Source organism: Sparus aurata, chromosome 17 (assembly GCF_900880675.1).
Source record: "Sparus aurata chromosome 17, fSpaAur1.1, whole genome shotgun sequence".
Lineage (NCBI taxonomy): Eukaryota > Metazoa > Chordata > Actinopteri > Spariformes > Sparidae > Sparus > Sparus aurata.
The window spans coordinates 10041472-10068018 of NC_044203.1; the positions used below are offsets into that span (position 1 = coordinate 10041472).

The following is a 26547-nucleotide window of genomic DNA, read 5'->3' on the forward strand; positions in this document are numbered from 1 at the left end:
TGAGATTACTAACTGCTGTTGAAGGGGGTAGTTGTATCCAGGAAGTTAAGGTAAATATCCCTTCCTTCCTTATAGCAATGTTTTCACCCTTAAATACACCTGTCTTTACTCTCTCTCATGTGACAAGCCACTACCCAGGCAACAATAGTGGATGAAAGAGGCACAGCGGTGTAGAGGTGATGCGGGATTTAAACGTGCTGATGAAAAGCTTCTTACATTCTGAAGACCACTGAACACAACATCAGCTTATTGCTGCGTGTGTGCCTTTGCCTCACTGTGCAGTGGAAGTGCTCATGAGCTGAAAAAACATATGGTTATCATGATATTTGTATGCCAAGCCAAAGTGGACACGCCTGTTTAATGTCTTTGTATATTTACAGTGTGACCTCAATACCTGGGAGATGAGTCATAAGTAAATGTAGCTATCAGCGATGTTTCTCCCGAATCACACTGCTTCCTCGTTTTTATACATAGATAAGAATAGCAGTGAATGAATCTTTATTCATATGAGGCAGGTTGCAGCTCACTTCTGACTCCTCCACTGATCTAAAGATGCAGTAAAGATTATTTTCAGTGTAAACAGTATTGATCTTGAGGCTCCCATAGTAAAGCTCAGTCCTCCGTGTACCGTACAGGCTGAGGTGAGTGTCGTCACTGGCAGAGCTTACACAACAGCACATGGAAAATAGAGATCCATTTTCCTCGCTTCATTATTTAACTTTCTCTTAATTGATACAAAATAATTAATTAACACATCCTTTTTAGCTCCAAACTTCCTCTTCCTTTATATGCAAATATAAACTCATATTTAACATGTAATTGTTTTGAGCAACCATTAAATGTTAGGATTTTTTATTGATTCAGATCTATTCAAGGAATGTTTTAATATCAGTTTGTAATATATTTGAATTGTGTTTTATTCACACTTACCCTGAGACAGTCAGCTCTTTTAACATCATTTCAAAGCATAGCATCTTGATGCTGACTACCTAGCTATTTACTGTGTGTAGACATGGCATGAAGACCCTCAATACATTTGGTACAGACGCCATCAAATGTCACATGATCAGGATTTTATTTTTTTTTAATTGTAGATTAAAATCTAACATAATATCGACTAATCCTACATAAAATTGCAATTGCAACATCTACCCAAATAACTGCAAAATTACTTCTTTTTTTTTGTCCCTATGTAGGATCCCTAATTGCTGATTATTATTCATAATCTGAGTATCTCAGGCAGAGTGACACTTTTCAGCTCCAACTGAAAGAGTCTGGGCATCCCTTAAGTACATGTGTGTAATCTATTGTCTTAGTTTATCTCCTCTCATGTTTTGATTTCTCAGTAAAGCAGAATGTGCAATGACTCGTGTTAAAAAAGTCGGTATATCTTAGATTTATACTGTAGGTGTCATGAAGGAATTGGGGTTGATCACACAGATATGGACTGTCAGCATTAAAAGCAGGAATAATGCAGCTCACTTTCAGTGAAAGAGAAAGACATTGTCTGAAACTGAAATATTGTTGCTGGGTTTAATTCAACTGTCTTGTTTCTTGATGATTACATTTTATTTAGCAGGTTGTTTGAATCACAAGAATGAAAGTTTCCTGTAACTTCACTGAAAGTGAATTGATTGCTGGTTGACAGTCGAGCTATGAGGGTTGTGGAGGTACACAGAGAGAAAAGGCATGCCGAGGAGTCGCTGGAAGAATGTGAGAGGTTTGGGTTGACGAGGTGCAGGTGCAGAGCGACACTGTAGGTCTCAGACATCATGTGAAAAACAGATACAGACAAAATACTGACGCAACATCCTAGCACTGAGCATCACAGACAAACAGTGAAGCAACACAGACTATAGCCTCAATAGACATAACGGCACTGTCTCAGGATTTATTTTTAGATCTTCTCTAAGCATTATTCTGTAGCGCACTGTGTAGGTACTACACCTATATACCTTTCAGGGGACCTGCTTATGTTTCTGCCGTGTGCACTTGGCCTCCTGCACATGTGCTATGCAATTTCTTAATCAGACTGTGCACAGTGGTGCAGTAATCACACATAAGAGCATATAGGTTTTATCTTAATGTGTTTTCTCTGAAGTCCAAGCTGATGGAAGTAGCAGTATTAATGTGTGTAAGAAGCACTTACTTGGATCCTGCTGTGAATGTGATTTGATAGTAAAGATGTCTTATTAGCAGAGTAAGCTCGGCTTTTATCCTGCTGCGGGATTCTAAATCAATTTGCTCTTGAATTTGCTCTTGACATACTTTCGACACCTACTAGTCATACACTCTTCAGAAATTAAACTATACTCTCTTGTGGCCACAATAAACCATTGACGTCTTAAATATAGTCTTAACACATAAAAAACAAAGTAGCATGCATGCATCAACCTAAAAAGAAAAGATTTCCATACATACATTCATGTATGTATGTGTGATTGATGATAATGAAATACAACCTTATTTCCATGCTAAATGGTGAAATACAGATACCGAGCAAAATCTCTGACCTAAATTCTACTCTTGAAAGTGGCACATCAGAAAGAAGTAGCCATAATGAAATTCAATGGATGCTTGGCATTAAGGATGAAAGGAGAAGCCAAAGCATTGTAACTGAAGTGTTCAGGTTTCTTAAAGGTGCCAAAGAGAAGTGTAGTGACTTATTGCTAACTGCTAGTTAAGCTACTTTGCTTAGCTACTTTTGCAAAGTATTCTGTGTTAGTTTTTCCAACTACACCTAATGGTAACTTGCCATGCAGATATGAGGGTTAAACTTTATTCACTGAGGACTTTAGTAATCCATCTGCTTCAACCCCAAGAAAATGGTGGTGAATGGAATTTTCATACATCCCATTGTGCTGTATTGTTTTTTTCATTTCCTTAAAAAAAAAATAGACCAAAAAAAGGATATTTTCCCAGCAGGTTAGTCAGGATAATCGACAGACTTCAACGTCAACACTTTCCTCTGTTTTGTGACCAAAGCTAAAAAACGGTCCTCAATGAAATCTGTTGGCAGTGAAGTCTGTACATATCTGCAGAAGATTCTTAAACCTGTCTGCATGGCAACATATTTTTTCTGTGGTTTAGGTGAACTGCCTCTTCTTCTTCCATTCTTGCTGTACTGTTTATGTGTCCATTCTATCTGTTACTTCTGCATGAACAGTCTGCATGGGCTACCAAGCTGCTGTCTCAAGAAGTAATGCTACCCTACTTTAGTAATGTTAAGGGTTCAAAGGGCCACAGTTACATAAATATCAACATTAAAAGGTGGAGGATAGTAATCACACTTTGCTATGCACATTATCAAGTAAACGTGCAAAAGTCAGTGGGTCATGGGAAGATTAGGGCCTTCATTTTTGTTAGTAGGACTCTACAGTTAGTGGCTGCCACACATGTGTTACCTGAGGTCAGTCTCTGAGATACTCCTCTGGTGCAAGTCCTCTTCATTCTCCACCAAATCCTCCTGATGCTCCTTGTCTGTGTCTACCCTCCCCCCTGATCCCTTCCTCCCTTCCTGCAATCTCCCCTCTTTACTGGCCCTTCTCCTGTCCTCTCCTCCTCCCCCAACCGCTTCCTCCTCCTCTCGCACTTCTCCTAACTGCTCATCCCCCTCCCGAGACTGGCTCCTTGATCGCAACTGGCTGAAGACGGAGACAGAAGCAAGAGAGCAGCACATGCAAAGCAGAAAGAAAACCAAACAAAGCATGAATATTGTCAACAACAAGAGAAAGACAAACACACACAAAGTGCAGCTGAGATCAAAAGCAGACTGACTGGAAATAACAGAAAACAGAAATGAAGACTTACAGCAAAGCGCCATGCAAATGAATATGTTTTTTGCTTTGATATGAGACAACACCCAAAGAGATGCAATGTGTTTTATGTTTCAATGTGTTGCCAGATATGGACATCATTCACCCTCCGCTTGAATAAGCAGAGTTCAATCATTTGGTTCCAGGTTTTTCTAAAACAGAGCCAAACCTGAACTCTTCACGGTGAGAAAATGTCACACAGTGCTGCAGGTGCATTTTACTCTTCAAGTGTAACCAGGTGCAAACTATTTCAAAGCTGAAAACGTTCAAACATGGCAACTTATATGGAAATTAATATTCACAGCTGAGGGGGGTGTATCCATTCCTGATAACAGTTTGATGAGTTTAAAGAGTAAAACAAAGTTCACTGTCCCCTAGTGAGGACTTCAGCCTACCGGATCTTGCGGTTTCCTTGCGGCCTTTCTGATTGGACAGACATGTAGCTCGTGCTGCTGAACCGAGAAGCACTACTAGTTCTCGACACAGCGGACACGTCGCTTACATCACTGTCCGATGACTTGGCCGACAGGTTATCTGAGCCCCGTGGATCTCTGCCTGAACGCTGCAAAGGACAAATACAAGACATAATTATAATTATGACGCCAACTTTTAACTAAAAATAAATACATACTCGGGTGCTTTCAATTTCACTACAGTCCTTTTGGCAAACACAAGTCCAACAATTTTCTTGTCAAATGTTTAGTGATAATTCATAGTGTGAGACAAATATAAACTTTAATAAGTGACTAAAGGGAATGAACTTTAAGCACCAACAAAGCACTGCTTGCATGCCTTTGGCTTTTTAAGGACTACCAATCTCGATCAAGATAAGTTCTGCTGCAGAAGTGGGCTCATGAATGTGAATAATGTAGAGTTATTAGTTTAGCTCTCAGATGAGCACTGAAAGAAAAAATAAGGATGATGTTGTTACATAAAGTGCATTAGGTAGGCCTTTTGAAAGGGCTTTAGAATGTACTTCAGTTAAATACATCAAAGAGACATGCATGGAGCAGAAAAATATTAGGCAATGGATTTACCCAATGTGAGCTTCTGTTTGCTAACTCAGTTTGGATACTTGTACTATTCTTAAGTATTTCTATTTGATGCTACTTTATACATTTCAGAAGACTTTTCTGTTGGCTTCATACATCTGACAGCATAGTCATCAGCTACTTTGCAAATAAGGAATTTACATTGAAAACATGATGAGTTAAACAAATATGATGCATCAATATAGGTGAGACTATCAAGCTGCATGGCGAGATTAAACTGTTAGGAGGCCACTATAAGAATGTTGTTGTTGGGCCCATGTTCCCCCCTCCTTCATTTATCAATCTGAGCCAGGTGAGCAAAGTCTAACCTACGTCTTAAAACTAGAATTTGACACAGGGGCAACTGAATGGCAGGGTTTCAGGGATTGGTAATGCAGGACTCACTTTGGGTGATCATTTACTTTAGTGGTGAAATTCTTTAGGTGTTCTTTGCAATTGATCAAATCCCATTCAAACATTTGGTAAATGAAAATGTGGACTTTTGGGTTGACGAGGTCTGAGGCCACAGGATTGTTGGGGCACTGTTGGTAATCCAGCATTAACACAATGAATATTCAGTGTATATCAATAATTTACTGCCATCCGGTCATTTTACTTTTGATAGTTTTAAAGAGGTATTATTGTTGAATTATTGTGGCACTGTTGCAAAGATATATCCATTTTCCTCAGAGAAGACCTAGCAACAACACAGGACAAATGCACACGTTTAATTCAATAGTTTAATCTATAATGGAGACAAGAAATTAGACAGAAATGATATTAGGTTGCCAGCCTTACTGCATCCAGTAAGCCATTTGCCAGTAAACTTTTAATTTCTCTAGGAAGACATTGTGTCCAGCGACGACAAAATAACATAGAAAAAGTAAGGTTTATAGGCAACCAACTGCCACACAGATCATTAGAATCATTATCAAAAACCGTGTCGATAGCTAGTTTAAGTAAAAGTGCTGCTACCTCTGGGAGGCAGGTGGTACCATATCCTCTAAAAAACATTTAGTTGGTAGACTTGTACTAAACTTGATTTACACTAGGGCGTTCTTAGAATTTATAAAACACAATATCCTGTGTGTTTTATTTGTAGGAGTGTTTACGGTAAGAGAATCTTAACGGAGGGTTATAGTTACTTTGTATTGCACTGTGCTTTAAGAGCAAAAGTTCAGAAGTCTAGTTTATTAATAGTGAGAGCATTGTTTTGTCAATGGAGGATAATGTTCAACAGACAAGGGCAACTCACAATTTAATCTGCTTTTTATAGACCTGTAGCAAACACACTGGCTGCTCCGAATGCAATAGTTTTCATAGCACAGACTTAAAAGGAGAGCTGGACAGACAGCGGGTGTCTTGTACAGCTTGGCCAAGACTCAGGCAGAGCTCTCTAAACATGCTCGGGACCACTCCAGAATAAAGTAGTAAACACTTGACTCTGCACACACTCACTGTCACATTCCTTAAATTTACAACAAAAGGCTAGAAGGCTCAGTTCACCCAAGTAAAAAAAATAGAGAAGTTTTCCTGTGTCTCTTCTGGTTGTAGCGAGCCTGGCAGATCATTTTGGTTTTAAGATTAGGACATATCCACTTTTGTTTATGTGGCTCAAGCACTGAAGAATGACATCTGAACTTTCTTTCTCAAAGCTTTTTTCAAACCGTTTTTAAAGATAATCCACAGACTGTGCTGTGGACATGAATTGGTATTATCATCTTCAGTTCAAAATATTTCCTAGCAGATACTGTTGAAAGTGAGGTCTGGGAATTATCCAGAGTTACAGACACTCTTTCTAGGAAGGCATGTTGCTGCAGAGCAGATTTCATAATTGAAATGTCAAAGAAAAAGCTCTCTGCAAGGTTTAATAACACAAGTGGAGATATATACCTACTTTTTTATCTGGATATAGCGAACCTTTAAAAAAACAAATAAAGCATAGCACAAATTCATGCAGGACACGAAAGTCATAGTCTTAGTCATAGGAAGGCTGTAGTCAGCTGACAGCCAGCTGATCGGATCAGCATCAGCCACTGACCAACCGCACCTACTCTCCCAAATTAGGCGGTCCACTTAAACTTAAGCCGTCATTTAATGATCTCTCCTTTAACACTGCTGCATGCACATCACTGCTGCCGGCAAGCTCCGCTCCAAAAGCTCCCTGGAGTGACTTAGCATGCTGCTTGTCAGATCTGGGGAGCCTTTGGAGTGGAGCCGCCAGCGCCAAGCCTAACTGTATATCATTTGTTGCGATAAATGGTTTAATAAATGACAAGGGTGTTCCGGAATTAAATGAACCTAACTCACTCGTTGTACTACAATCTTTGAACTGATTTGAGTGTTTACCTGTTTTGGTATGTTTGTGTGACTATCTGTGAGTAAACAGTGTGCAGACATCAGTGCACACGCGCAGTATGATGTTGATATGTGCATGTGTACATGCTTGACTGCTTGTAAAGTGTGCCATATGGCCTTTGCACAGTGCAACCATGCAAACAGTATACTGTAGGTACATGTTTGTGGATCTGGAGAGGTGAAGCATACATTCAGCATATCCGGACATGTTTTTACCTTGTGGTAGTCTTGTTCCAGTCTGGAGTCAGAGCCCGCTCCCTGCTTGTACTTGTTCATTTTCAGTTTCATCTGCCTGGTCCTCTCCTCCATGTCCATACCTAAGCACAGAGACAGCAGACTGTCAGATGGCGGCTGACACAGTAAGGCTCGCCTGATGGAGGGACATACTGTTGTGGTGAGAGACAAGCTTCTGCTGAGCTATGAGCCATGAGCTATGACAAAGACAGATCTAATGGGAAAAAGCTGAATGGTGGGCTGTATTAAAAACAAACACAACAGAAAATACTGACCAATAAAGGTAAGATGCATAACACATTACTGCCACAATTTCAGGCTCATTTAACTTTATGAGACATCTAAACAATAATGTTCTTTTTTACTGACTGAATAATAATCAAACAGCAAAACCTTGTGATTCCTTCAACATAATATAGAAGCTTTGGACATAAAACTACAATAAATGAATGTAGGACCTCCATCACTGCTTGGAACACATGCTGGGACACATTTTATATGATATTCAACATAAATGCCAATCCTTTGACAGCTAATGAAATTTCTGAATGATGCAACTAATCGGCCAATGCATCCCTCTCAGCTCAAACTGTAAGGCTTGCAAAATCCACTTTTCTTCCCTCTTTCAGTGCTTCATGGAGTCATCACATCATCCTGTTTGCCCATCTCATCTCTTCATAAATTCAAATGAAGCACTACGATTTGTTGCATAGTTTGCTGCAAGCGCAATTTGCATTATACAAACACCATGCCATAATCAACACACAAGCTTAACCTTGTTCTCTGGAGGTAATAATGCCACTGCTTTATGCACTAAAGACATTTCATGCAACCAAAGAGAAAACAAAACAAAATAATTCCTTACAACAAATGCTTTTTGCTGAAACTGCTGCTACAACAATAGCTTTTAATCACCACCTGATTCTGACTTTCCCGCTGTACCTGCATCTCCATTCTCTCCACTGCTCTCTGTCTCAACTTTTGTGTCATATGATAGCAATGATAAAGTAAAGGTGAATGCACATGTATAAGTGCCATGCACACAGACAGAATGCCTGCAGCTTCATATACACACATTCACACACAGACAAAGAAAAGCAGTACAAGCTGAGAGCAAATGAATGACTGCACAGGTGAGGCAAAGTGAAGTTTTCTCATTAAAACTGAGTCTTTTCTTTGCTTCTCTTGGCTAATTGTTTACTGTTAACTCACTGCTTAGGTAACATGTCACCATGTCACAGCCTACACACTTCAATATCTTTATTAGTCCTCTCGAAATTACAGCCAAAGAGTAATGTCGAGTATGACGGATTTAAACAGCTGCTTGTTATGTCACACCACATTAACTTTCTCTCTGTTGACCTCAATACTTTTAATTGTGTTTTTCAGTTAAGTTGTGCTGCTGTGTACATTGCATTAGGAATGAGGACAGTGTTTAGTTTAATGACTTTGTCTTCAAGCCTGTTGGATTTAAAATATAACAATAGGAATGCAACAGTCAGAAAATTGATCTGGTCCAATTAATCATATACAAGATAGTTATAAAGGAATAGTTTGACATTTTGGGAAATACATTTTTTTTTTATTTTCTTCTTCTAGAACGATTCCACTCTCATGTGTGTAGGGTAAATATGCAGCTGGAGCCAGCAGCTAGTTAGCTTCACTAAGCATAGTGACTGGAAACAAGGAAACAGCTTGCTATGTGCAAAGATAACTAAAGCTGATTACCAGCACCTTAAAAGTTCACTAACCCTTTATGTTATATCTCTTTTTTTTTGCCATAACTTAGCTGGCACAACGATTTCCAGGAATCTGCATGGATAGTGTGGCAAACTCGAAGTGATAAAGGCCCCGCAAGTGTCCTGAATTGGTGAAACCATATACAAAACTTTGTGGCCTGAATGTCAGTCTCATTTTCAAGGCAAATGTGCCGTAGATATGTAGCTAATTGACAATAAGGAGTTTTTTTAGGTAGAAAATAACACAATGTCTCATGACATGACCTGCTGCAAAGAAACCACAGTGGCATGACCATGATCATGCTTCGATGAACTGTAAACATAGACCGTCTGTCCACAACAAAACAAGAATAGTGCAAAATGGCAAGGAAGCCAGGAGCGTCGTCTACAGAGCAATTACAAGTGCAAACGGCACAAGAGAGTGGATGCGAGCGAAGCGGGAAAGAAACCACGACTGAGATGAAGGGAGGTGGATGGGAGAGGGCAAGCCAGGAAGACGTAAAGAGGGAATAAAAGTAGAGAAGAGGAAGAAGAAAAAGAGGCTGAGTCAGACAGAAAGAAGGTGAAGAAGAAGAAGGGACAGACCTGAGTTCGTCCAACTTGGTGAGTCCGTGTCTTCTGGGATCACATCACAGAATGGACAGACACAGACAGAGGAGAGGAAGATGGATGTGAGAGGATGCACGAAGGGTAAGGGGGGAGACGGAGGAGAAGAGGAAGGAAGGAGGGAGGGCGACGCCATCGCCGTGATCACTGGGTGTGCCAGGTTTGGAGGGTCAGAGTGAGGAAGGAGAGGATGGAGGGAGGGAGGGACAGAACACGACAACAATACGACACGACAATGACAAAAACAACGAGCACAGAACACACAAACAAAATCATAGAGTACACCAAGAACACACAAACTCCACCATGGGCACAGTGAGAAGTCAAAATAGAGCGAGTGGGTGCAAGGCCAGGAGAGGCTGAGGTAGAAAAGGTTGGGAAGGTGAGGTTCTGTGCTTTAAAGGAAAAAGAGCTGAAACAGTAAAGAGATGTTAATGTCCCGAACTAGAGAGAAGGAAACCTGAGACCTCTGAGGATAGGAGGGGGAGGGGGGGAGGAGGGTAAAAGGAGTAGTGGATGTCAGTTGAGTCTGCATGGGGCAACTGTGGGGAAACAGCCTGGAAAAAGAAAAAGAAAACAGAAAAAGAAAAGAAAGGAAAAACAAAAACACAAAACAACACAAACTGAAAGCACAGAGCAGCGAGCACACAAAAGAGAGAGCCGACTACCTCACAGAGTATAATATGTAAAAGCTGACAGAAACATCAGCAACTTGAATGGATCGTAAGAGTGCACAATCAAATACACAGAAACACACACACACACACACACACAACCAAATATCTGCTACAGTATCCTTCTAAAAGAGGGTTATGTAACAACCAGATCAACTTGCTTTGAAGGATCTCTGTTGCTTCCGATGACACATTTTCCCCCACTTCGTATTAATCATGTCCTGCTTTCCTTCCGTTCAGCCTGGTGAGACCCTGAAATATGACTGAACTTTTACTTTTACTTTAACAGCAATCAAGACACTTTTATCTGTGTCTTCATCCTGTGTAAGCAACCACTCTCCGGCCCACATGACCTCAGATTGTTGGTTGAACATCGGGGTTTGTGTTTCAGCACTGTGTCTAACTCTCTTCTCAGAGTAGGGCTGCCCCCTCAGTCCACCATTCTGTTGTCCTAACTACTTGTCTCATCTCCATCCTGGAGTCAGACCCTGACAAAACAAACAGTGATAGCTGGGAGGGCAAAAGAAGCCCACTCCATCAGACTTCATTTTCATAGCCCTCTCAATTAGTACTCTATTAGGGTGAATAATGAAGTGTCACATGAATGAAAAGACATTGTGAGACATCTGCCTCACCAGCTTTCATCTCTTTGTAGCATGGAACATCATCTCATTAGAGAGTCAAATGATAACCAAGACTGCAAGAGATTTTCTTCTCTCAATACTTGGGGTATATCATGTAGGTCATCAGGATAAGAGAGTGATGTATTAAGACAGAGATGGGAGTGCAGAACTAGAACAAGCCAGTGTGGTAAAGTCTCCTGTGGTTTGTGGGTTCATACTGGATGACATTAACTTTTTATATTCAACCAAACAGCCTCTGAATGAACACCTATGCCAAGACTATAGGCCCCTGCTTCAGACACAACAGAAAACTGACAATGAGCTCCTCAACAACAAGATGTTCCCAAAAATGTATTTTTAACTAAATGGAAATATCCAGTATATAAGCTTATATATAGTTTATATAAGAGGGTTTTTCTTTTATCATTCAAGGCTTTCCTTGACTACATGGCTAAGTTAATGTTTCTAATGTGAGCAATCAAAGCAGTCTTTGTGCATCATCCATGTTTGGAAAAAAATCTGATTGTCTTACTAAAATAATCTTATCTGTTGCCATGTAAATAGGACAATAGAAAACAAACTGGAGCTAATTGTCTATATCATTGAGATGGCCACTCTTAGTAACTACATTTTATGCAGTCACCATCAAGTCAGCATATGTTTTATTCAATTGAATTTTCAATTTCATACAGGTAAAACATACTGTGAGTAAATGCTTCACTCTTATTCATAACAGCCTATTTTGGGTACATTACTTCCACTAAGTTAGACAGCTGATATACACAGACACTAGCACACGACAATGCTAATATGTTTAAACAAGACCTTTTTTTTTTTAATTGAACAACTGTGCCACCCGCACAAAGCAAGTTGAAAACTGCATGTCTGCCCCACATCCCCCAGCTTCCCTTCTTATTTTCCTTGCTTATATTTTATTTTGTTTCTGTTCTAGATCCAGAGACACTGTTGGTGGGGGTGTATGCTTTTTGTAGGGCACAGAATGCTGCAGCTGGTATGAGAAAATAGTGAGAGAAAAGGTGGTAGTGAGGAGTGTGATCAAAACTCTCCCCTTATTCAAAATCATTTTTGAGGAGCTCCCAGTGATAAAGTAACATGAATCTGGACAAGATGGAAAAGAGGATCACGCTCAGTCAGCCTTTCTACAATAGATAAAGGTTAAAAGAAATATGCAGAGACAAACACAAAGACAGCCTCAGAGGACTGTTTAAGCTTGAAGAGAGACAGATACTAAAAAAACAAAGAAGACAAGAACGGAATGAAAGAGTGTAAGAAACTGACTGACGTCCACACTCTTCATGTTCACTTCATGTTACATGAAGCTCAACAGCAACACAAACTGAAAAACTGTGTATAAAGTCAAAGCTTTTAATGCCAATGTGTCGCACTCTAACAAAATAATAGATAATAAATCAGAAAACAGAAGGTAGGGAATACACCAATAAAATCAGTAGTTGCAGATACATATCTATGGTACGTTTTGTCTTCTGGTTTTGTTTGACATTTAACAATGTCATCATAAACTACGTTGCAGCTGAAGCCGAAACAGAAAATCCCATCTGTAGGCATAACGTATCAGCAAGTGACTTAACAGGTAAACGTACATCAAGCTTAACTCAGGGGGAGGCACAGACATGTTTCCATGGAAGCGCATTAAGCCAGTACAGCAAACACAGCAACTCAAGACACTGGTGGTGTCATTACCTTAGCAACACAAGTTTTCCTGAAATACATTCATGAATGACCACATCTCATAAAGCTTTTATACTTTTATATGATAAAAAATATGCATTATTTTAAGGTGAGGGAAATGTGCCCAGATCAGTTTGCTGAACAAAATAATTTCCCAGTCTGGGATCATTAAAGTAATTCTATCTATCTATCTATCTATCTATCTATCTATCTATCTATCTATCTATTTGCAGAGATCAGAGTGTTTTCAGAGCCATCAGTTCCATGCGGCACAGCAAAACCACACCAAGGAGGAAGAGACAGAAAGATGGAAGGTTGCCATCCAGAGGCTGACCTAGGAAATAATCCTGCTGGCCTATACTAATATGTAAAGCACGCTCTATTTGCCTCTTTTTGTAATTTTTTTTCTGACATCCAGCTTTTACTGCACATTGTCCAGGTCTGACTCTGGTTAAGCTACAATCAAGCTGACAAGAATCCACACAAACTGTGAAGGACAGCACAGAAAACTATTCAAGGACAGATCACTTTGGTAAGATATTGTTTAAACAAGGTGCATACCTTTATACGAGTCTATGAACAAGAAACAACCAACAATCTTCTCTTGCTCTATTGTAAACACCTCTCATATAGAGAATTTGACTATTACTTTGAAAATGTAGTGAAGAAAGGCAGGCCTGAATAAGCTTTGAATACATTTTACAAAACTGTTCCCAAAGATTATAATCAAATTTGCCTTGATTCTCTTGACTTTTGACCTCAAAGATTCTCAAAACATTACTTTTCAGCAGTAAGATAAGTATGGAGGACAAAATGAATGGTGGCTAGGTATAATGGAGCCTGGCCAGTTTTATATATTTGATAATAATTACAGTAATACATGAGGAAGCAGAGTCAATGTTTTGCTCACATTCAAACAGTGGATGATGTAAACACCACTGGCTGATTTAATCCTCACACTTCCAATACAGATTAACCACAAGGCCATAATGAACACTTCATTCACACAGCCAAAACAATACATGGACCTTTAGCAGTATTTGTTTGAGTGTCTGACGACACATTCTGATTAATTTAATATGCACTTTACTGTAAACTTCATGTTGGCTAAGCCATGGCAAGGCTTTTGTGGGACAGACCTATGAGTTGATTACTGTTCATGGACTCATATGATGGATTGAACAAAAAAGTCCAACACTGAATAGAAGTGAAATATAGCTTTTGAAGTGTCAGAAATCCACACCCAGACCAACCAACCTGTCTCAGTGAGGGAGAGGTGTGGCTGTGTCCCTCCGTCAGACAAAGAGCCATTCAGCCCTCGCTGCTGGTCCTCCCATGTCACTTCTACAGCACACATGTATACACATGCACGTGCACACACACATACATGTATACACACAAACACACTTATTTGCATGTTCAGGAATCTTAGGGACTCTGGATTATCAATGTGACTATATGATAAACAAGATCCATCATAAATGTGCTAAAAAAAAACATTTTTTAATCTATTTACCTTTTAATATAGTTTACATATGAAAACCATTGTGTTTAACGTTTGCAGTAACAGACACCAGTGGCAGGGATAGTTAAGAAAGAAAAAGACTTCAGCACTGAAATCATGGACAGCTCCTCATCAAATATAATGAGCTTTGCTCCATCTGCTGGCCAACAAAGGCAACAGTCTGTTCTAAAAATTACGTTTTTACTCTACAGTTCATCTATAGCTAAGTAAAATACACAGAATAGACACAATACTACACTTAACTGTAAGTTTTTTGTAAGATAAAAAATGTATCATGTTATATCATGAAAATTGCCACTAACTGCCCTAAAAATGAGTCAAAACTGCCAGTCTTATAGGGAGTACTGTACAGGGTATGTGTAATTAAAATGATTGGTGGTTTCACAATAGAAATGTAGAGCTCTGTCGTTGTGAGGTGGATCACACAAGGGGAAAGATTAGGACCGTACTGAGGCCAGAGAATGACAGAGCAGCAGACATCATAACGACAGCCCTCTGTACACATTAACATCAGCTTCAGTTACATATATCTCTCCGGTTTCATCACTTCAGCTCAGCTCAACAGGAGCTAACCACAGTTAGTGATTTAATAGATGAACATTTTACAAAGGGAAATTTGATTAAAGAACTACATAAATGTGCTACGGCAAGTAAGAAGGAAGTGTCACTCAGAGTAGCAAAGTATCAAGAATCACAGATGCTAGTGGATTGACTGTGTTGACTGAGAGAGCCCACACAGCAAAGTCACACCATCACACTATTCAGAGGACTTGCCTTTCCTCCCATTTACCGGTGGGCCTTGGGGTTTTTCCTCACAGTCTGCTGCTAGTAAGAGAGATAGATGGAGGCATATCAAATGATGGAGTTCTGAAACCTTATGGTACTGTAAGTCGAATTAACATGGCAATTCATACTGTATGTGCTCTAAAACAGATGCACATACACCCACAGATCCATACACAAATGCACTGCAACTCTAAGGTACCGAATCCTACGAGCACAACAATGTGTGGTTATGTGCACCGTGCATGTGTTACTATCCTCATAATACGACTTCCTTACAGCAGCATTCTGTCCATAAAATATCACTCAGAGCATGACGATTATAGACAATTTAAAAACAGAATGTCACTTTTTAGAAACGGTACACAGAGTCAGTCAGCACTGCAGCTATGGCAGCGTTGAGTAATAACACCACACATTCAAAGGACAAAAGCAAGCCACATAAACAGATGGGAAAGTAGGAAGTGGAAACTGTGGGGAACTTCAGTTTCTGCCAACAGTCTGGCCATTCATTCAAGCCTGTGGATGAATGTACTGTACATCAACCCATACTGTACATTACTCCCATCCAAGAAACAAAGTCCAAACTCCTAACAGCATTTTGAATTCGTTTTCATTGTGAATAAATGTCAATACTACATTAACGGTTTTTATGAAGAAAGAAATGAAGAGAATCACATAGCAGAAAAACACATTCCTTCAGGATAGGTTTAAAGCCTGTTTCTAAACACACCTGGGCGACCATTTTGGGGTTCAGATGCCCCAAGCTCCTCCCCTGTCCCCTCTAAGGAATTGCCACACAAAAAATAAAATATAATACAATTAAGTACGGGCAAGTTTAAGATATGACTAAACATCGAAGCACAGTAGTGAGACAAATAAATGCATGTTTATCAACAGTCTAGCTATTCTGTGTAATGAATGGGCAAGGGGCAATAAGATGGATCCAGTCCATAAAAAGCTACATACGCACACACTTGAGAGACATCTGAATTACATAAGCTGAGTGCCATACGGCTCTGTGGGAGCTACAGCACAAGGTCAGATCAATACCTCCCCCCACGCTCACACACTGCCACTGGCCTAACAGGTATGGTGGCAAGAGAGAAAGAAAGAGACACCAACAAAGAAAGAAAGAAAGCAGAAGAAGAAGAAGAAGGAGAGAGAGAGAGATAAGTTGTAAGGTATAGACTGCCTGACAGAAGTAGAAAAGGTAGAAAGACAGAGAGGGCTTCAGAGTGATAAAAAGATGGCACGGATACAGAGAAGGGTGGGACTGAGAGAGAGAAAGACAAAGATGGGGAGAGAGAGAGATAGAGGGAAAGAGGGGGCTGGTTGGCAGCTGTACAGAGGACAGGGAAAGCCCTCATGGACTCTGACAATGATGAAAGAGTTCTGCGAGTGCTTTGACAAGTTCCCCAGAACTACTTGAGCTTTTTACCCTCTCTCTAGCTTTGTCTCAGTTGTTCCCTCCAATCACTGCAGAGCTACAACACTCTTTGTTTTTCACTGTGTCTGATTCAAAGACACAAGTAAAATGATCATCGCTTTCATCACAGTTCTTTGTCACAAGACGCTACAAGACATAACATTTGTGAAAGGAGTGCTGAGGGTCAAATACAACTTCAAATGTCACTTTATAGTATTAAGGATCTGAGATGTTCAAACTACTGTTATTCAAACCTTTTTCAAAGCCTTGAGTTTACCCTGTTTAGTAGGTAGATACAGTACAGCTTTATATTTACTTTGGTGAAGTATCTCAGCAGTCCAACTAGCTTAAGTAACAGAAACAGGGAGGCTACACTTGAACACCAAACTGGTACAATGAACATTAGGATCCAGACAGGCCTATAGATAAGTACAACACGATGGCACAGGACATCTGAACTGTACGTTAAACACAGCTGCAACAGAGGGAGGGTTCACCGAGCACAGAGCCAGCACGGCCTCCGGTGAACCCAGCCACCTGCTGTTGCAGACGGGGTTTCGGCCTTCAGAGTGAGGTGCGGCTCAAACAGCACTCCCAGTCTGAAAGACTAAACCCATACATTCAAGTACAGACCTTCACAAGGCTCTGTTCCTTCGTCTCCATCTTCTGAGAGAGAAATGGAAAAGGAACCGAGTAGAATGTTATGAATGGAAGGCAAAAGTAAACACCAATGAGACATGAGTCAACAAAGAAAAATCCTGTATATATGATAATGATGTATAGTTTATACTGACAGACTGCATCTACAAATATCAGCCCTTCCTGTCTCTGTCACAAGTGAAGTATGAGAGTCAGCTCCTCCAAAGCTCCTCTTTAGCCCCAATCAGCTGGGCCACCAAAAATAAACACACTATTGCACCAATATAAGGATGTGCTTACTCAAAAGACAAGTCTTTAGGTCTTTTGATAGACCATAACCCTGTAGTGCAGGTAAAAAAAAAACAGGTTGACTTACTTCTGTCTTTCCCCGTGGGTGGAAGCTGTGGAAGTTGCCGTCCGCGTCTACCAGACATGGGGGTACTGGTGGGACTGGTCTGGACCGATCCACTACGAGGATGCGCCCTACATGACAAAAGGTAGTGAACAGTAGGGGTGAGACACAGATTAGGATGATGGATGCAGGGCATAGCCATGTCGCACCCACATCACAGTGTGAGAAAAGTAAAGGGAAAATTCCAAAAATAGAAAACGCTAAGTTTGATTATAGACAATAAGGCTTGACATAAACATGTAAAGCTATCTAATACAGGAGGAGACTGATGCATGATTTAGTCTACTTAAGTAGGATCAGTTTAATAATTTAGCACATATGTTAGATCACATATTTATTTGTTTTTAAGCTGGTTACTGTCAGGTTCAATTGGAGATAAGCAGTAACAGCAATTGTACGAACGCAGACCAAAGAGGTCACCGTTATTGTTTAATAATTCAAATCTGAATCTTAAGATGTGACTGATAGTGTTAATATAGCCCTATGCAAACAGCGTAAAGTTTGACACTGTTTTACATAATAAGGAATTCCTGGTTATGATACAGTAAGTGTCTCCAAATATAAAACCAATGCACACAGCAATGATGTTTGGCACATGGCATGAAAGTGGAGGGATACATCAACTGCAGGGAACTGAGCTGCAATAAAAGATGCCAGGTGTGAATCGCATGTACAGTCGCGTCATCAAGCTGCAAGGAGAGAAGAGTTCAATGCAGAAACAGCAGACCAGTGCGACCATGCATTCAGACTGTCCCCAAAAGGCTGCAACTCAAAACAAAAACAGAAAATAACAGAATGCCATCACAGGATCAACTGCATCGGTTGATGTTAGTAATGAAATCAAAGGAAAATGTCGGCCCATCACTGCTATACTCACGCAAGCGTATAAGCAGTGTGTTCCAAATTAAAACGAGTCAGCACGCTATCTACTGTGTCAGGACTGTCGTGCCTGGGACATGTGTAAAAAAAACACAGCACCGGTACTTTTGGGGACAAAACACAAAGTGGCTAGGTGGGTGGTGGGGTAGTTGTGAGGGGGAAGTGGGTGAGGTGAGGTGAGCTGGGGTGAGGTGAGGCAGGGAAGCAGGGTACTGGGAGGGTGGGAGATAGGTGGTAGTGATGTGGTTCATTCTGTGAGTTAGTCAGGCTCAGGGTGGGTGGGAGCTCATGGGACAGGGTCTGAACTGGTTTAGTTCTACAAATGTTGTAGTTATGCAAACATTTAGCAGAGATTAAGCTGCTCTGAGGGAGAAAAAATCGTATTGGTAGATTTAAACCTTAGTGTTGGAGTAAGACATTATCACAAAGTCATTATTTTCTAGCTAAAAGCTAGACTTGCGGACTAGCAAGACATGAAAAAAGATATGCAAAAATAATTCATTCTTTGTATTGATTTTTTACTGACATGCACAATCAGAAAGAGTCGGCAGGTTATTTAGCTTATCTCAGTGGCCTAACATGAAGCTATTTGGGTAGGTGGCTAGCCTGGTAGCAAGGCTAACTATCTAACCTCAGCAAGTAGAGGAGGTCTCCATACCTTTGTATGTCTATTTTGCATATTATCAGTTAGCAGCATAATATTAGCTTTGATGCATTCACTGAGCTATAGTCTAATAATTTCATTTTCAAAGAAATTTGGTTTTTTTGGTCTAATTCTTGATGTTTTAAGCTAATATTAAAATTTTCTCTCCCTCCAGAGTAGCTATGCCTCAGGGAAATGATTGTCGACTAAAACTCCAGTCTGCTTCTGTGTTAAGATGGCTAGCGTCTCCAATCTGGGTCACACCTCGTCAAGGCAGGTGAGGGAGGGGCGGACCTCCCAGATGGCAGAGACGGCATGGACCTCATGAGCGAAGAGTCGTGGGGGCGTTCAGTGGAGCGCGAGCGGGATGTGGGGCGCTCTATAGTGGGCCGCTGGTCTGCAGAGCGGGACCTGCTGTGATACTCGTGTCTATCCATGGCTCCGTGGTTCCTACAGAGGTTATTGAGAGATAGGCAGGCACTCAGTGGGACCCTAGCAGGGCAGGGACAGTATCCTGGTAGGGTGGACAGTATGGAGGGCAGAGCAATCTGCTGCATCCTCAAAGGTGCATGTGTGTAAGTAACATACCTGTTTTTTGCACGCTTTAATCAATTTACTACAAATTGTATACCATACTTTACATTATGTCTGAACATGTTTTCCCTACCTACTAGCCAGCCACTTGTCTCCACCAAATCTATTTGTTGTTGTAGTGGAATTAACTTGATCAAAGCAGGCGATCATGTATGCTTTACTTATGGTTTAATATTGCACTATAATGTTGGTGCAGATTTCTAAATCCATCTTCAGTTGACATAATATTCACTGTCATTGACTACCAAACATGTCTACATAGGCTGGTTTTCAACTGTATTGAAGTGAATGCACATTAACGCTGCAGGTTAAGTAAGAAAAACACATTCAAAAATATAAAAAGCTGCAGCCTGCTTTGAAGGCTGGTCTGCCGTAATGTCAAGTCTACATGATTTGCATATATTTGTAGTAAATTGATTAAATCAAGAAAAACTACAGGTATGGTCCTTGATAGTGACAAAATGAAAATATTCAGCAACTCTTAGAGAACAGTAGACAACACTTTAAATTTAAAAGACCACCTGTTTAATCAAGGTTGCAGAACTGCATGTACAGACAATTCCAATCAATAACATCTCAAATATTCAATGAGTATTCGAGCTGTCATTTTGGAATGTGTGAAACGGACATGTGGTTAGACTTACATGAAATTCTTTACTTGACATTAATATTACAGCTTTTGTCTGTTATTCTCAGTAAGTGGCTGAATTATTTAATATCAAGGGTGTACAGTATAGACAGACAGCTAGGGTCCACCTAGTTCCTGGAGGGAATTATATGTGAAGTCTTAAGGTTGTGTATATCTGGAAGGGACCATGTGAAGTCTTTCTATAGCTGGTGGGTGAGTGTTCATTTGCAGACTGTTTGAGGGTAGAGTGAAGTGTGAGGGGAAAGTGAAGTGTATCTTTACATTGCATTTGGCTTGTTGTAAACAGTATGTTATTTCCTGAAAAATGCCAAGCCATTATAAGTATTTTTGGCACAGTGAAGATGAAGGCCAATCTTGCTGGTCCTAAGAGCTGGAGAAAAAAGCAGGTACATTTCTCAACTAGAAAATCATTGATAGCACAGAAGTGTTTAACACAGAAAAAAGAGAAGCATTTTCATAAAACTGCATCCCATTGCACATTTTAAAACAGGGAAACATTCAACTTTGGACAGGAGTTGACACAAGTAGGTTTAGAGCATGCACACTGAGAAATTGTAAAAGATCTTGAAAGTTTAAATCTCTAAACCAAAGGTCCCCCAATTTTTATATTCAATAAAACAAACAGAAGTTAACTTAACTATAATACTTCTTTATTCTAATGCACAGTGGTCATGTTGGTGTCTACACGGTACAAATAGCAGGGAGCATCTTCTTATGAGGCTAACAGACACCAAAAGACTTCTTTAAATAATCAGAAATCATGACATTGTTGACAACTTTTAGGAATCTGGAAGAAAACCTTTAATTTATACTCAATTCAAATGACTTTGACTTTGACTTTGACTTGTCTTATCATAGTCTTGTAGTGTCTGTTGCCTTTTGCCGTATGAAAAATTGTCCAGTAGAGGAGATGTCGTTTTTGTATCCAAAACAAAGTGACAAGTGGCCTTTAATATTCAGAGATCAACATAAATATTAGTGGATTCCCATCATGAGGTTATTATGGCCAAGGATTTATGGGTTATGTCTGTTACAAATTAAACTTCTCATCAGGTGTAATTTGATGGATGTAGCCGTGAGATAAACATATTGCACTTCGGAATAGCACTGCTCACTTTATTCAAACTAAGATATTAGTTTTCTTTGCTTGAAAAAGCTGCTGATTTAAGGCAGATATGCTTCAGGCTTTAACTTTCTTAAGGTACACTATTGGGCAATGCACTTAAAAAACAGGACCATAAAACGTTCTTATGTTCCAAGGGGAAATCACCCAAACTAACACTTGCCAAAATGTTCAAACTCCACGAATGCTCCGATGTTCATCTCCTTTTTTCTCTTCAAGTGCCTTTGTTCCTTTTTTCTGCCCTTATTTCTTTTCAGTTTTAACTGTTGCTTTTACTCTGCCTGCCAGACAACAACAACCTGTATGAAGTGGGGAAGGAAATCTATTTCATTCCTCGATGGATAACACTGAGCTACTCGCTACTTTTCTCTCCCTGCTGGTTTTGACATGAACAAGGCAAGATAACAGAAGACGTAGAGCCCTTGTTAATTGATATCTAGGCTATAGGCTGAGCCTAAAGTTGAGCCAAGCTGGGCCTGAGGGAAACTTTGTGACACTATAATAAAGTCAGTCTGGCTCTTGGGCTGGATTCTGAGGACTCATCACTTTTTTCCTCCTGGAGTGCAGGGAAATGGCACAAATGTCATGTTATTCCTGACTGAAAGCCAGATGGCAGCAGGCAGAAGATTGAAGACAGAGAAAAGTGGAGTCATTTACAGCGTTTCTCTGGACGGGGGAGGGGGCGATGTGAGTTCTTTCTTTTTATTGGTGCACCAGGATGCTGGCGTGGGTCCTGGGGATGGATGGGTGTCAGCAGGCCTTTCTATGCGTGCTTGGAAGGGCCCACAAGCCCATTCTGGCCAGACACAAGAAGCCAAAAGGCAAACAAGGAAGTTACAAAGCTACTGTGCAGCCCAGAGCAATGCATCAGAGATGCCATTGTATGGGTGAGCAACAAGCACCTGCCAAAAAAAGGACAACACTAAAAACCACACACACCACTGATCAACATACTGCTGTTGGTATAATGTACGTACATGGGTACATAAACAAGGACATCCACTGAGAAACAGTCAGTTACTGGCCGGCAACACACAGAGCTCTGAGCCCCAGCACACAGAGGCAGTTGTGTATTGTTCTTTTACATCAACAACTTCAGAGCTGTGATGACTCTTTAACAAAAACCGATATCAGACAGGATATCATTTTCGGTCATCACACGTACGTTCACGGATAAATTAAAGACGGACGAGGGACAACTTGAGGAGACCACAAGATGGCGGATGCACAGATGCAGTTGGCAGTGCATTTCAGTACCTCTCGTAGTCATAGTCGGAGGAGTAGGCGCCCTCAGAATAGGCGCGGGCCATCCTAGTGGAACGCAGTAACCTGACTGCTTCCTCTCGGCAGATTGGGTACACGCGATGGTTGCGGCTGACGAAAAAATATCACAGCTGGTCAGAATTTAATATGTCTCCATATGGACTGGAAGTTAACATCAAGGAGACCATTATAAAATGTTGGAGTACTCTTTTTGGATACAGACTCTGTCTGAGCACACACTTCTTCAGTTCCCCCACATACCCACAGTGAATACAAAAACTGAAGTCTAATATACACTAATATACACCGGATGTATCAGCATGTTTGGAGGAGAAACCACCTCTTCTGGACAAAACTTCACAACCATAGAACACTTATCCATTTTCAGTATTGCTTTAGTCTTTTCTTTGGTGGAAAATATGAAATGACCAATAAGGAATTTGCTAATCTAAAAATCCCATGGTGATTTTTTGTAGAGGAATGTTTATATGAGAATGGTTGAGATGATGAAAAGAGAGAATAAGCAATGCTGATACTGGATGGATGAAGTGCATGGCCACAGTGTCACTCTCTCAATAGACTGTAATAATGAAAAGTCACACACATCATGTATATATTTGATCTTGTGCAGATGAAATACATACTTTAACACAACACAACACATATGGCACTGACAGAAGGCAGGTAATATAAAGTAGCCTATTAAGTGCAACAAAAACCAAGTTGTGCGATGCTGATTTCCTCAATGCAGCCTAGTGACTTAATGTCAAGTGCCATAGTATCAGTGCCATGTGTTCTACACCCAAATGAAAGATTTTCTCCAGAGAAGAAAGAGGTTGTGGATTGGAGTTGAGGAGGTGTTGGGTTGGAAAGTAGAGGTGCAGAGATAGGGCTTCATGCATTTCTCAGGTAAAAGTCTACCTGGGGTCCCTTTGAGGATCATCAATAGGCTGAGTATGTCTGGTTCGAGGTAGGGTGAGAAAATGGCTGCAAACACATGGAGGGAGGAGAGAAGACAGAGATGGATCTGAGATGGCGCTGAGGAAGAGGCAGAGGAGGAGGAGGAGGAGGAGGAGGAGGAAAGGAGAAAGACAGAAAGGATTGAAGATAGACAGAATCGTAGGCAGACAGATGGAGGGTTGAGAAGACTGAGGGAGAGAGAGAGATTTCTCAAAGAAATAGGATGTAAAGAGACTGAGAAAGCTCGTAGGATAGGTTGATGTAACAGTTTCAAAGAGGAGAAACAGGCAAGGAAGATAAGAGAGGCTGAGAATCCGATGGTGAGAAGATGTCTTCCTCAGCTTTACCACACAGACAGATGAAAGTGGTGCACCGAACACACCAGCAACATTCACGGAGGAGAGAACAGAACAGCACAGTCCAACACCTAAACCTGCTTGGTGTCACTTCTAATGGATTATTAATCACATAACTTAAGACTCTCCTTTTACTAACAATTTCAAGAATGTTTCATAAAGTAGCAAAAAGCAGTGAAAATGACACAAGTTTTAAACCAAATAACCAATCTCACAAAAAACTGCAGACATTTCAGATGAGATTTCTTTAATTTTTTAAAGATTTTTTCCACTGTGTGGAAAATTCTTCATGAGTCATTTCCTGTGTCATTTTCAACTGTTTTCAATAAATAACCGAACATTGTTAATTAAAGCAGCAGAAATACATTCAAGTGAGCACTGTCCCAGACAATTTAGATAAGTGCATTTTCTGCGTCTGACACTGATTTAGGCCAAGCCTCTGAAATATCAAATAAAGTTAATTGGACGGAGGGAAAGTAGCTGTGGCCTGGCAGTGCCAAGGATATGATTGGACTGTTGGAGCAACATTTTCCAACCCTTACAGAAAATAAGTGCTGATGGAGGATAACTGACCACTGACCACTTAAAGATAGACCACTGACCACTTAAAGATAGTGAGATACACGCAAATACTGTAAACAGCATTTGCAGCAGTGGCTCCAAATGTTCCATCCATAATTCCAGCCTCCTGAATTTAAGATGGAAAAACCTTATTGTTAATAAATCCTCTGATTAAATGCAGCGTAGTTTTAACAAAGACTGCTGTTTATGTAGGATTTTTAGTGTGATACACGTTTCCTAAAGAATCGATGAAATGAAAACCTTTTTTAACCTATTAGATTTTCCTTTGTTTTCATTTGTTTTCCTTTGTTTTCATTTTCATCCCACTACTGCTGTAACAAAATAATTTCCCAGTCTGGGATCATTAAAGTAATTCTATCTATCTATCTATCTATCTATCTATCTATCTATCTATCTATTCCTCTTTGGAGTAATATTGTTTGTACACATGACAGAGGCAAGCAAGTTTCAAGGTGGAGGGAGTCCTACAAAATATTTTCATCAAATATTTCTAAGGACTGGAGAAAGTTGCTCTCTAAAAGCAGGAATATATACATATATATATATACATAAGAGATTGAAGGCATCCCCACACACGACCAGTTTTCTAGATAGTTAAAAGCAAACGGTATCGTGCACAAATATATGCGTGCATAAACACCTCCCTGCATGTCTAGTCATCAGCACCCCACTTGCACTTGTCAGCATCTGTTCATGCATGCCCGCGCATGTACATGCATCCACTGTACACAAGTGTAAGCTGGAGCGTGTGTGTGTACCTGTCAGGTGAGTAGTTATCTTCTGACACACTGTGGTGGTCCACTCTAGTGGAGGAGCTGTACTGAGAAGGCCTAAGGTCAAAGGCGGGGTCCAGACTTCTGCTGTGTGACAGAAGTGGACTGGATCACGCCTCATGTAGTTTACACACCACACACTGCCCCCCACTGGCCATGGGGCACACTGCTTTATGTGTAGTGAGGCATGGGGCACAAATAGGGCACCTGACACATGAGTGATGTGGCATTTGGAAGTGAGTGCAAAAGTAACCTGAAGTAGCATTTTGCTCAACCAAGTTACTGAAGCATATATTACCCTTCATTATCATAACTTTATTGGATCCCTAAGCAGGAATATTAAAACATCCTTCCTCAACATGCGGTTCTTAAAGAAAAGAAAACACTCAGGTGTTAAATCATTAATAAAAAAAACACACTCAATAATAAAGCATCAACCCAACCCAACCCTGAGCAACAGTTACCTGGAGGGTGGGGGAACGCTGGGAGAACGTGACCGTGCCCGGTTAATATCAGACGACCGTGAGCAGTGGTTAGACGACATCACCTGCTCAGGGACAGACAGCGTGGAGCTCTGGAAGTCTCTGCCATTTGTCCGGTAGTCTGTGAAGACAAGAACAGATGAGGAGAGGGAGGGATAGAGGGACATGGTTAAGCGGGGAGTAAAGTTTTTCAAATAATTTTTGGTATTAGTACTCTCATAAAAGATATCCTGCAGTGCTTGACTTTGAATGGGAATACAGATAAAATAATCACACATTATTTCTGCTAACTCTGAAGCATCTCATAATGAAGCACAATGACCGCTAATGCAGATCCAACTCTACCCTGTAATATCTTAAAAGAAACAAGAAAAACTTTGTAAAACCTACTAAATACTAATTATGCACAGATGCAGAGTCTCTGTGTCTTGAGAATTAAGACTAGATTTCAATAATGGTGCATTTCATCTGCTGTGTTAACATTGTGCACTAGATATAAAAATAGCCTTTAAGAAAATCAGAAAGATTATAATGAATTTTTTCTGCAAGATTGATTCGTCCATTGCACTTGAAAGAGTTCATTAACCGGTAATCAGACATGGCTAGCAGCCATGGTTAAGGTCAATGTTTAGCACTATTAAAGTTGATTGATATTCAATAGAGTG

General features: G+C 40.4%; 1 protein-coding gene across 33 annotated transcripts in view; it reads right to left on the minus strand.

The window, feature by feature from the left end:
- Nucleotides 1-26547, minus strand: part of rims2a (regulating synaptic membrane exocytosis 2a) — a 148663-nt gene that overhangs the window by 23678 nt on the left and 98438 nt on the right. For 8 of the 33 annotated variants that reach the window (XM_030394751.1, XM_030394754.1, XM_030394755.1 and 5 more), the window contains 4 exons: nucleotides 25865-26003; nucleotides 25386-25487; nucleotides 19365-19550; nucleotides 17543-17649 (listed from right to left, as the gene is read on the minus strand). In XM_030394751.1, the coding sequence (XP_030250611.1) occupies nucleotides 17543-17649; nucleotides 19365-19550; nucleotides 25386-25487; nucleotides 25865-26003 (534 nt within the window). Of the gene's footprint in view, nucleotides 1-3404; nucleotides 3645-4210; nucleotides 4378-7420; nucleotides 7522-9762; nucleotides 9796-17160; nucleotides 17194-17542; nucleotides 17650-19364; nucleotides 19551-22723; nucleotides 22841-23650; nucleotides 23717-25385; nucleotides 25488-25864; nucleotides 26004-26547 lie in introns of all 33 variants that reach the window. The other 25 variants (XM_030394744.1, XM_030394743.1, XM_030394766.1 and 22 more) reach the window with 14 other exon arrangements.